The sequence below is a fragment of the Anopheles ziemanni genome, chromosome 2, assembly GCF_943734765.1.
Source record: "Anopheles ziemanni chromosome 2, idAnoZiCoDA_A2_x.2, whole genome shotgun sequence".
Taxonomy (NCBI): Eukaryota; Metazoa; Arthropoda; class Insecta; order Diptera; family Culicidae; genus Anopheles; species Anopheles ziemanni.
Genome location: NC_080705.1, coordinates 78,295,323 through 78,308,150, shown reverse-complemented (window position 1 = coordinate 78,308,150; position 12,828 = coordinate 78,295,323). Strand labels below are relative to the sequence as shown.

Here is a 12,828-nt window from a genome sequence, read left to right as displayed (position 1 = left end):
TCGAATACCGCTAATATTTTAACACTTTCCAGCGCGTTCCACCGCGAGCCGGTGATCGGATGCTGCGCCATCAAAAATTCGTACTCGTTGGCTTGCATTGCACCCGCACCTGCATGGTGATAAATCCACCGGAACAAGTTTAAACATTTATTAGCCTTCCCTCCAAGGATCGTGCAATCTCGCAGCAGATGATGTAGATTGAAAAATAATTACACTATCCGAGCCAATACACTGGAAAGGGGTTTGAAAAGTTTGTAAATTCTCCTGCCAAAGCCTGCTCTCGGAGACTAATCGACGGTCGGGTGGCAACGATGGTGCCCACAAAAGCCGTCCATTTTGAGAGCCCTTTGGGGGGTTTCCCGAAAAAGCATGCACCATTGATTAAAACCATTCCCCCGATGGAGCGGGTAAAGTAAACGTCCTCGGAATGAGACTCATGATGCTTCTGAGCGGAGGCGGGGAGGTAGCAACAAGTTTTAATTAAAACGAACATTCGTTCCGGATTAGACCAAATGAGATTGACCATACGGGGTGTAGGTGGAGGTAAGGCTCTGGGATATAGCAATCTGCCAGGACGAACAAGGGGTAAGACAGGTTCCACCATTACTAAGTCTCGGTACTATGGAAATAATGCTTTAAAAGGGTTGCCTTAGCTCATCCGTTAGGTTTTTCTTCCTGATGATCCTTACACGGATGATCACATGCGCAGGGGGTTTTCTAAGCAAGTGATGCTTTCAGCCACCTGGAGAGGTGTTTTTGGGGAAAAAAATCCCCCAGTTTTACCTATAATGGATCGAATATGCTTCTTTTTCAAGGGAATGGAATCAGGAAAAAGAAAAACGAAAGCCCTATATGCACTTTCGAGCCATCTCTCATCTTATGATGTGCCAAATGCACTGCGTGATGGGTTTTTAGCTCCACAGTAAAAGCTTATGCAAGCGCTATGATGCACGAACACGCGTAAAAAGTTTCCTATCGACTAATGGAAAAATGATTCTCCGAGAAGTTCGTACACTCCAAAAGGATTACTTTGTGGCTGGCTTTCCATTAGCTGCAGTGTTCAAAGATCCCCTTTCCCGTGGATGATAAATTTCATTACGAAAGGTACATTTTGTCTAATTTGATATCGCTTTTCGCACCCGAGGTTGGGGTTTTTTTTTCCCCCTGGATGCCCATTCACGCCTATATTAATGGAGGTGCAGGCCTTATCTCGATCACGGTGGGGTTCCTTATAAAACTGCCCATTGTTCGGTGTTCGTAAACTTAGATAGCGCAACGAGCAAAGCAGGCAGGCCAGAAAACGCTCGCCAAGTAAAACGCTGCCATTGGGCGCAAGAAGCCGTGGCATTAATTGCTTTATTGAATTGGGAAAATTTTCGTTTAACACAATTATCGAAAATGGCGACGATCTGCTCCGGTAAGCTGCTTCCGGAGGGTGGGGAAGAAAGAAAACCCAACGAAGAAGGAGTTTTTCCGGCCGTGTTCCATTTTCACCTCGGAAGCCTCGAAACATAACTGAACACGATTAACGCAAATTGGAAAATAATACCGAAATAGCCGGCAGGAGTTGCTTTCCGAACGTGCGCACGGGCCACACTGATGATGATTTTTACTTTATTTGTTTAGTGTTCCACCTTTTCCCTCGCCTCACCCCGGGCACACCGGTTGCGCCATCTCGGTGCCTTATCTTCTTTTGCCTAAAATTAGATCCTCTAGCCACACCGAAGAAATGTCGCACGGTTCGACCTCGAAGGACTAACACAAACCGATCCGAGCTTCCACAACGGTTCCTCGGGATATCGTGTTGTCCAGCGGATAATTTTCCGGCGTACGATACCGAAGTAGTAAAACACGATTAGCTTCCGCTTTCCCACCGGCGCGAGTGGGAAAGCGGCGTGGTAAGAGGTGTCGGTTGCGCTTAGATGCTTGCGATAAGTCACAGTGGAGTTGCCGGTTTTGCCGGCCCGCTCTCCGGGATGCTCGGAACACGGGAACCGGCACCGGGATTGTGGTATCCATTTTTATCGCTCACACCTTTTCCCCGGAACGCAGCCATTGGGGTTTACAGTTTATGGTTGGGCTTGTTATCGGGAATTTGAAAATTCCAGCGAGGAGTTGTACAAGCTGGTCACCTGTTGGCGCTTCGGAACGTGCTTTGAAGCACAATTTACGATTATTAAACTGATGGCTGGTATCAGATATAGAAAATGAAAATGACGACAAGCCTTAATACTATGCAGTAGTCTCATCAGAAAGCGTTGAAAGGAAGATTGAATAAGCTGGGCTGGTGTGCGTCTTACAATCGAACCATTAACGATACGCTTCAGGCGTAATTGAGTTTTCGTTCTGTTCAATTTATTTAAATAAACATTTTTCATGTTTCACATTTTAATACCTGCACGAAACACTTAGTTAAATTCATACTCATACCCCAGAGACCTTGTTAAACTAATTTCGCAAAGCCAAACAGCTCGAATTCTTCAACGGGAAAACTTTCTAGCCCTACAACCGGAAACTATATCGTTCGGAAATCCGTTCTCAACGAGCTACGGCTTTCTATTACCCAGCTTGTTAGCACGAGTAGCATAATCGAAACGTCAACATTTGCGCACATTTCCTTTGCGAACGCCTAGGCTCTAGGGCTGGGAAAAACAGACGCCGCCTCACATGCACGGCTGCATGTATGTTGTTAGCTTTTCCCACCGGCTTCGCTCGCTTCCCAAACGATGGAGAGATTTGTGCAGGATTCAATTATTGGTTCATCGTTTTGTCGTAAACAGATCATCGTCGTCTGATGCCACCCGACGTGCGATGTTGTGCGGAGTTGCGTTCGATCGGAAAACATGAAAAGCATAACGAAAATGAAACAGAAACCAAGACTTCAATAACAATGCCGAAAAAAGTGGGCAACAAAAGAAGGGTAGACTAAAAAAAAAAATGAGCAGCATCCTCCCAAGCTGTCCCGCACCTTCATTCCCCGTAGGGAAAGGATTTAAAAGTAAGCGGATTACCTTTCCATAAAATTACGTCATGATTGGTCGATTGCGAGGCACGGCCCAGCACGTCGATCAGCCAACCGGAAGCCCACTTTCCGACGGATGAATCGGTGGATCCCCGTTACAGGGCAAACGGAACATGCGAACGGTTTACTTGGCAGGGCTTCCTCGAAGGGCTGGGCAGAACCATGTCATGTGCACCGATCCGCTGTTCTGCAGGCAATAGAAATCGGACGGCTATAATTCCTCAAAGCTGTTCCATTTTCGGATGGAGATGGCTTCTTCCGTTTGGCCTCGTTCCACGCACGGCTGACGCTTGTCTTGTGGTTGGAAAAAAATGGACAACTATGGTAGACATGTATCCAACTCGGCAGCTTATTGTGCCCACCTACGTCAGCTGTAAACAGCTTTTGTGAACATTCCATCATCCCAGCTTTTCTGGACATTCCTGCTTCCGGTGAGAGGGCTTTGCTAAGCCCTTCTAAACGCTCAAAATCAAAAAGCTTTATTACTTTTGTATGTTTATTTCAACTCACGTGAAAACATACAACTACATTCCCGCATTGGGTTCAATTTTTATTTTACCCACCATTTCTTCCCTTTTTCAAACATTTAACCAATCCAACCAAGCGAAACCAATGAGCGTGAAAAATCATACGGTTCACGTTTTCCCATAGCTCGTATAATCAAAGTTATGAAAACTTTCTTACGAAGACCAAATATATAAAAGAAAAGTAACGGGCTATGGGTTCCAGTTTCCTCCCCGGGCTGCGGGAGAAGTATTTATCCCTTCTGCAACTTACCTCACCGCCTCTTGTTCCCCTTCCCTCGTTAGCAGGAAGTTGAGACGAAACTCGGCTGGAGAAACTATGAAAGTAATAACAATAATGCATGAACTGACGGAGGTAAAAGTTTTAAAACAGCTAAAGTCAATATTGATTCTAGAACCGTCCCATCTCTGAGCCTACCATCTTCCTCCTGGGGCTTTGAATAGAAAAGGACGGGGCATGGTCGAGGGGAAAACTTCTCCAAAAATTTTCCTCCTGCCTTTTGGATCTTTCCTTTCTCGGACACTAAAAGTACACCTTTCCGCCATTTTCGTCGTTTGGTGCCGGGAATCGGTTTAGGTCACGAGTAATGGATTAATGAATGAAATTAAAGTAGGAGTAAAACCAAAACGAAAAAGGAGAGTAGGTTGAGAAAAATTGAGAAAACGTTTAATAAAAAAATACTTTCTGTTCCTTTACAACATTGAATGTAAAATCAGCAATTACCAACCACAACTACTTTAATTTCTTAACCAGGTTTAATTTCAATGTTTAATGTGAGATTTATTGCAGCTGTAATGATTGTGAATTGGAAAATTCAAGTGATTTTCTTCTTCCTTAGAATCACGTGATGAAATTAAAGAATATCAAACCAATTTGAATATTCGAATATTTTCTGTTCATAACAGTAATATTTGACAGAGTATAATTCTTTAAGTTTAATATATGCAAATAATCAGAATACCGAACATCAAATGATTTGAAAGAAATATGCTTACCTCGTTTTTATAGATTAGATCGACACTTGTATTCCAGATGAATGAAACTGCTTAATCTGCAGTGCTGATAAATGCATGATCGAACAGCAAAACTAGGTCAATAGGTGGATATTCAGTGATTTAATTCACTGTGTAATATAAACCATAACCCAAACACTAAACTTCCAAATACTGAATTGCAAAATCATGCTCGAGATAGTTTAATAGGACCATAGAGCTTCAACGAATGCATCTGTATGTATTACTCTCGAATTTGGCGCTTGGCAGTGCCGTAAAACTTTCACCTCTCCGTAACAAACTTTCTACCCGAAGACCCTACCGGCAGTCCCCCCTCTCCACGGGGCTGAGCAGATTAGTTTGGTGATTATTTGAGCTGGCGAAGAAAACTTTCCCCCGGTTGGCGATGGGATAATTTAACGCCATTTTTTCTGCTTGATTTCTTCGTACCTCGTTTGGGTTTGGGAAAATAATATAAAACGGAAGTTTTTGCTGAAGAATATAAGCCATCATTTGATTTTCAACGTGAATAGTTCAGTTCAAATTTTGGGCATTACGTCGGTTCAAACTTTATTTAACTCCGAGTAAGGTGGTCAAAGTTATGTATAATTTAATATAAATGTTTCAAAATGAGTACTTTTACAGCCTTACTGTTCTTTATCAATACCCAAACTTCAATTCCATAAAGCCATTGTACTTGAAAATTTATGATCAGGAATGCGATTCTCTGCTCTTCTTTGTCATTATTTAAAAAGGAAAGTGGCGAAGGAAACAAGCAACTCACCGAAAGTCCAATGGTGCAGATAAAAGACCGATAGATCGAAAACAAACCCAATACACTGAGCAGTGCATTGTTCACTCCCGAGAGTTTCCCGGACCTTCGTGGCCATAAATCGAGATCAACTCAATTTATGACCACGTAGCATCCCTTCCAGGCCCCTGCTTGACTTTCCATCCCGTTCGCGAACGGGAGTGCGCGGGTGAAGCCACGAAAAAGAGCATAAAAGCAACACAACAACAACAACACCATCGTTTGTTTGGGGGGGGAGGCAATGGCCGAGCAGTATAGGGCGCTATACCCCCACCTCTCTGCGGGGGGTATAGCGCCCCACCTCTCTGCGTCGCTAACCAATTATGGTCGATGGCCGAATGACAAGCGTTTTGGCGCTAGGCGCTTTTCCACTGCAGCAAGTGGCAGTCTATAAAAATTAAACTTAAGGAAATTAAATTTGATGGCTTTTCATTCAGTCGCCGACCGCGGACCCGCCGTGCAGGGAGTCGCCGGTTGGCCCGAGTTGGCGGTGTTTGCTTTGGCCAGCGTTTGCCGTTTGATTGAATTTTCGTTGAGCAAACTAAAACATAAAGAAAAAGTAAAACCAGCATAAAACCCAAGCTCCCTGCGCCTAAACCACGACGGAGGGGCGTGGCATTAGCGGCAGGCCGGCAGCAGTGAAGAATCACTCTTGTTTTTTTTTTCTTCCTTTTCACCCTGGAGTTCGCCTTTTTTCCAACGTCATCTTCAAAATTGAGTCACTAAACGGATAAAGAACCACCGTTCCCTGCTCCCAAAAAAAGGCGAGGTATTTGTCACCCTCAGCTCACGCGTGACACGACAAATGCAAGAACAATAATATCCAGCCGCTTTCGCACAGTTTCCGAACCGCCTTGATGGGAAATCATTGCTTTATTTTTTTTTGTTCACTCCCCCAAAAGGGAATGAAACACTGGACACATTTTACGAAGCACTAAAATTTTATTTACTTTCAAGTGATTGCAGCACTTTAAGTGTTAGTTTACGTTTGGTTCTCCTTTGGGGCAGGGATTTGCCGTACTGGGAGATGTTTTTGGGACATTAAAAAAAACCCCGCTGAGAGGGGCAAATTGAAATTAAGGCAAGCTGCACACCACTTTCCATTTTTAATAGCCGCCGTTACAAGTGTTCCGAGTTTAGTGGTGTTTGATTAATTTGTACAGTGGTAAAAATTACTACATTAAAAATAACTAGTTGTTTTTTTTTCTGGTTATTGCTTAAGTGACCTTGGTGTTATTGTTCTACATTTCTTGATGTTTTAAATAGTACAGTGATTCATTAATCAAATATTCAAAGACTTTTTGCAAGGTTCTAGGAAAAGCTACACGCTAGGTTACCTTCGAAAGCAATTCTTTTACATTACGTTTGTATGCACTCACCATTGAACACCTTCTGTGTTAAAAAATAGAACAAATCCTTATTTACCAAAAGCGCCATTTGACGAAATGAATTCATAGTTGACTTTTCTCGTTAGTTCGGTAAACCTTTTAAATGGGTTTGCCGCTTTCCGCCATTGCTAGCACGCGCTGGCAGATGGCCAAATTTGCCGGGATCATCTGTTCACTTCCCCGCTCATAGGAAGCTTTTTCCTGGTTTTTCACCAGGCTAAATTTATCTCCCGCAGGATGCGAACCGGTACCGTGTCGTAAAGCCGGAGGCCACGTCTATTTGCATTTCCGTCATCGTTGTATTCTTCTTACCTTTCTCAACCATCCTCGACGGTGATGGACGAACAAATCAGCGGCCAAAACGACCGGGCACGGCGGAGGTGTCCTTCCGGTGCGCTCACGTCGGGTCGGAGCCGATTTGAAAAACCGAAATAATCCGATTTTTCCATGGTACGCAAGCTAGGGTTCCACGCCGCCGGCGGCTACGACAACTGGTGCTGGTGCAGGTGGGAATGAAACCCGCGCACCGGTGAAGGAAATGGGATATAAATTTGAAATGTGCCTCCGAGAGAGGGTGCAATGCAGAATAAAAAAGAAAAAAAATGGTGCCCCCCGCTCCCGTTATCCGTCACCATTTTCCGGACACGGAAACGAAGGTGAATCTGTATCTGTTGCACGTGCCGTGCAACGGTGGATGGCATTGGCATGCACCGAGTATCACGCTCATTACGCGGGGATATTTTTGCAAATCCCCGGCAAGGAACCGGATTTGCTGATAAAATGGTCTTGTGCTGGCAGTGGAAACCTAGCGTACCGGTAAAAACAGCCCATCGCAGCGTGGCTCGTAGAGCAACAGTAAAGTGGATCATGAGGAATCTTATTTGTGCAAAATACTCTTCCATTTTAGCACGTGATGGCTGAGGAAAAAAAACTATTCCCGCTAAATATAAACAATTATTTAGTGATTGTTGACAAATCTGTTTACTCTGAGCTTGCCAGTTTTAGTGCCCCAAAATCGGTTTTGTTAACTTATTCGTTCCTCGTGGGAAAATAACTCAAAGCCACTCATACTAATCCTACGCTAGGATTAGTTATTTACCACAATTTTATCTCAGCTCCATCATCCGCTTGAAGGAGCATATTGCACACTATCCACCAGCGCACACTCATCTTGATAAATAGATAAGGAAATCCATCGCTCAAGTATGCACAGCAGGTTGGGCAAATTAATATTTATTAGTGTAATATGCTCACCGTTTCACTTAGCGCCGGGCAGGAAATCATATTTTTAGCAAATCTTTCTCATTATCACGCCCTCCCGGGCAGGCGAGCGGAATGAAAAGAAAAAAAAAACCGAGAAGGATGCAACTGGGTGGCCGCAGCCACAGCTCGGTGGCAGACATTCATTCCCACTCACATTCCGCGGAAGCGCGGCCACACGGATCGTGAAGTGCGCAAATGTCGCTCATTAAATTATTCATCCTTGGCCAGGTTAATCAAATTTAATTCCATCTCGCCCATTTCCGCCTGAGTGGAATAATAATTTTGCCCCAGCTTTCCATCTCTCTGGTGGACCCGACCCGCTCGGTACGTCGCTGCCGGCATCAGTTGTCTTCCGATCTCCGGGCTCATGCCTGCCCCGGGCTGTATATGGTGGGTTTTATTTTTAATTTCCATTGCAAGCACGTCCTGCAGAAAATGGGGAGCAATATGAACGGTGTCTCCGCCGTTATCGAAGGGATCACGCAGCGGCCCGTGGGCCCAGTACTTAGCGTCGGAAACACGGCTGACACGAAACCGTCGTCCTGTGCGATAGGATTTCCCGGCCCATCGATGGACAGCCGGCGCGCCGGGGTACGGTTGGAAGATGGATGGTCCTTTCGGTCGTGCACGTCGCCCCTTTGGGGAGGGTTTGCCATAAAGGAAGGTGCTGTTCATGATTTCGTGTCGTTACACCTCACGAACGGTGGTGAGCTATCATGTCGAGGGTTGGCCCGTTAGGGCGCATATTAACATACGAATGAGCTTTCGTAGCCACATGGCTACGCCGCCGGTGGAAGGCGTGTCAAGTATGGTGCACTTCTCCCGATGCCGAATAATTTGAATAATTTGCTGACACTGTTCCGTTTGTTTGTTTGGTGGAGCTTCAATAAAGAAGGGGAGAATTCAATAGACTCGACAAAAAAGTGTAATAGATTGCCAACAAAAGCGTATTTTACATTTCAATGAAAACATGAAACATACTTCCATTTCATGCCATTTCATGCTTTGGTATAATTATATATTAATAGATATATAACTCTACTTTTTGGCTTACGGGTTTTAGTCGATCAATGAGACGAGTATGGAAGAAGTTTTTATTTTCTTTTCTGCAGTATTTGTTTGTAGCTATTTTCAGCGTGGTTGCATTCTAAACTGGAAATAAACCTTTAATTCGATTGAGAGATTTTCATAAAAAACTTATGAAGCAAACCATACATATTTTAAAAGTGCACTCCTATTGGACATAAATGTAACGATACGTGAGGAGCCAATTGGTGAAACTGTAGACGAAACCTGAAACCCAAAGAAAGAAGAAAAATACGATTCTCGATGCAAAACACTTCGAGAAGTTTAATCGTGTAGGAAAACGGGCTGTACCATCCATCTGTAACCGACGTGGGCCGAGATTATAGATCCTTTATGGGCTGACATCATCGTTTCCAACCCTATACTCTCCTTTCGCACGATTTAAACACACATGGAAACGACCGTCATCGGCCGTCATCAACATTATGCCAGCAATTTACTCCACCGAAGCTATGGGTCGAAGATGAAGGTACAACCGGAGTTCTGCGATGGTAAATACAAAATAGAACATAAACGCAGCGTAACGGTGGGATGGTGTACCACATTTCCTGTTTACAAAATGCTTAACTCGATGCTTTATTGCGCATGTATGCATATAGGCTGCATCTTTTCACCTGACCTAACCGGAGTACACTCATGGAAGAGTGCATGTCGTGTACGAATGCATTACTTCCGATAAGCATCATACTCAAGAAGACATGTAAAGCCTTCGCACATATGTTGGTGTGTGTTTTGTGATTTTTTTTTGAAGACCTATGAACGATTTTTTTTTCTGGGGGTGCCCATGGCGCAGCGGTAGCGCGAGGAAACACCACACCACAGGTGTGGGATCGAATCTCGAGTCTGGCACCCTCCGGTATTACGAACGGCTGACCACCGATCTATAATATACCGTCTTTCGGTCACACAAACTCTCTTCGGAGGGAGGCCTTGTCCCACTAGGGGATGTCGTACCACTTAAATAAAATAAAAAAATGAACGATTTTAATAATTTATATTATAAATAATAGCAAGGTCATGGCATTTTTCTGATCAGACTGGTACTACCAATTTGAAATAACCATACACATAAATTTACAATAAAAGTGATGGCTATATCTGAAAAATTTATTTCAAATAATACTGTATTTGAAATTAAGCTTCTGTTTTATACCTTTAGCTTATTCAATGTTTCACAGCTAGGACAAAAACCTACCAGGGTCCATTTTCTTAGCTATTAATCAGTTCTTCATAACTCATCGTCTATAAACCTTTCACAATATGCATTGGATCTACCAAAAAATGAGGTGAAAAGTTTTCAATGGTCCACAGAAAACGGAGTAAAATTTCAGTAACATCCAGCAGCTCGTTTTTTCAAGTAATGCAATGGACAGTACTTTAAACCACCTTAACCTTAAATGTACAACCATTAAACTGCTTCATTATGCTGAAAGTCAACAGAAAAATCACAAAATTTAATCATCATCAATCATCGCCTGTAATTATAAACAGAATTACATGTTTCAATACCAACATTCTAAACCATTTTGAGATACTCTTGGACATTTAACCACCAGCAAACCGCGGAATAATCATACTGACCTTTCTTTGTTGAGTCTTCTACCACTGCTTTTATTCTAAAAAGTAAATAAAACACAGAAAATAACATGAAGAATCGCTTTATTCCATTTCAATTGACAAACAATTGGAAGGTAAATATTGAATGCTAATTGATCAACATTCAAACTTCAACGGTCCAATACTAAATTTCGTTGATTGTATTGTTATCAACCTCCGTCACTTTCGTCTTCTCCACATTGCTCACATGCTGGATGAAAGAAGGAAAAGAGCAATAAGATCAATCATGGCGAAACAAATCTTTTTCGAGCAGTGTACTTACATTACGGCACGGAGTCATGCGGAATAGCGTGTTGTGGAACAGATCGTACACGCTCATTAGGTCCGGGGTTTGGCAAACGTTCAGCTTACCCTCGATGCACTGTCTCAGTCCGGATAAGGTTCTGGTAGGGAAAACAACGAGAGTACAACTTCGGAACGAAACCTATATCAACTTCGATCTTCGATCGTTCGACATACCCGCATTGAGTTTGCGTCAGGTGTGAAATGTCCCAGTATTCCCTTTCGGCAGCAAACGATACAGTACACTCCGTCACGTTGTCACTCAGTTTTTTAAGACACTCCTGGTATTCTGGCTCCTCGTACTCTATGAAACGCAGGAAATCATGTGGCATTAGGATGAATGAGCCTGGACAAGCAATGCAAATGAAGCGCGAACAACTTACTGAAGATCATTTCGCCATCATTTTTGCAAATCAGATCAACCGCATCTGGGAAAATACCCGTCAACGACTTGACGATCGTGAAATCATCTTCCTTCAAGCAGGGTCTGGCGGCCTTCACCAGATCGTCTAGACACGAACCAACTCTCTTTAGCTGTGGGCAGTACCTAATGAGTAAGTGAACCGACATTTACACACTTTCCATAGAACCTCGGGAAATACAAATGCTTAACCCCTCAATTGAACTCCCTTTGCGAATTGCTACACCACTGTACACCGTTTGACCTACTTTGAGAAGAATGTGGTCCGAGTCTCGTCAGATAGCATATCGATGTCCGACACGAAGCTTTCGAAGTCGAACGAAGTCCCCGCGCACCGCAACGCCGTCTGAATCGCCTCCGCCAGAGCAACGTAGGCCTCATCAGAGCCAGTGTTGTTTCGGCACATCGTACGGAGTACCATCAGCTCCCGCATAAATGCTCCGGTTTCGGCCGACTCCTCCGAAGACGAGTCGTAGTCAGCTTGTGGCATCGCACACGCCACTTCATGTAGGAAAACGAGCCAAATAGTGCGTAAATAGGAGAACGTTTCTTGATCAATCCGCTTTGAACCTCGATGTTATTACCTGCCAAAAGCGCCAGGACGCCCAGCGCTGCCAACATTAAGAATTTGGCCATTTCTGCTATCACTTCACTTGCCTACGGTACACTCTGAGAACAATTTTCTAGTACAGCGCTCCCAAAGACGACTGCTTTCTGGGACGTTTAAAATATGAATGCGGCTTGCGAAACAACGCAGCCTCAATGCTAGGCATGCAACCTGCTCCGCTGATTAGCCAACATTTACCTATCAATGTTTTTATTTTTTTATATTAGCAATAATGGCAAAGGTCATTTCTGTTAAGGCTGGTATGGTCAATTTAAAAACCCATATACAGAGATTAACGATGAAAGTGGTAGTTATGGCTGAAAAACTTAATTCAAATAATACAATAAATTTTTAGAATAAGGCTCTTGTTTCATACCCCTAGCCTTTTCAATGTTTAGGAAATAGGACAAAACCCAACCGGGATCCATGTTCTTAGCTATTAATCAACTCTTCACCGGTGCGGGAAATATTAATAAAGCAGCCAATATTGACAGGCAACTCCTCCACTAAACCCTCCGAATGACTAGACATCATTCGAATCAAATTACACCTACTCATCATATTTGTCATCGTCGTGGCAGTTGAAGACTCTAGTTTATCGTTGATTTGACCCACTTTTTATTTCTATGCACTAACTCTAAACTCAATCAGAAACAAACAGAATAATCATACTCAACATTGTTTGTTGAGTCTTTTATCACTGGTCTTATTCGAAAAAGCAAACAAAACACAGAAAATAACATGAAGAATCGCTTTATTTCATTTCAACACAGTGGACAAAACAGTGGAAAGAAAATATTCAAGGTTAAATGAT

At 43.3% G+C, this 12,828-nt stretch overlaps 2 protein-coding genes across 2 annotated transcripts in view; one reads left to right on the top strand and one right to left on the bottom strand.

Moving 5' to 3' along the window:
• Window positions 1-9,075, top strand: part of LOC131294443 (zwei Ig domain protein zig-8) — a 104,674-nt gene extending 95,599 nt beyond the window's left edge. Inside the window, exon 7 of the mRNA XM_058322490.1 lies at window positions 9,065-9,075. Coding sequence (XP_058178473.1) covers window positions 9,065-9,075 — 11 coding nt within the window. The remainder of the gene's footprint in view (window positions 1-9,064) is intronic.
• A 1,753-nt stretch (window positions 9,076-10,828) lies between these two features.
• LOC131294442 (27 kDa hemolymph protein-like) lies at window positions 10,829-12,043 on the bottom strand. Its single transcript, XM_058322489.1, has 6 exons — window positions 11,992-12,043; window positions 11,656-11,908; window positions 11,370-11,533; window positions 11,164-11,290; window positions 10,967-11,087; window positions 10,829-10,894 (listed from the first exon to the last, which is right to left on the bottom strand). Exons 1-6 carry the CDS (start codon window positions 12,041-12,043, stop codon window positions 10,829-10,831), a joined length of 783 nt encoding a protein of 260 aa, XP_058178472.1.
• Window positions 12,044-12,828: the final 785 nt, after the last annotated feature.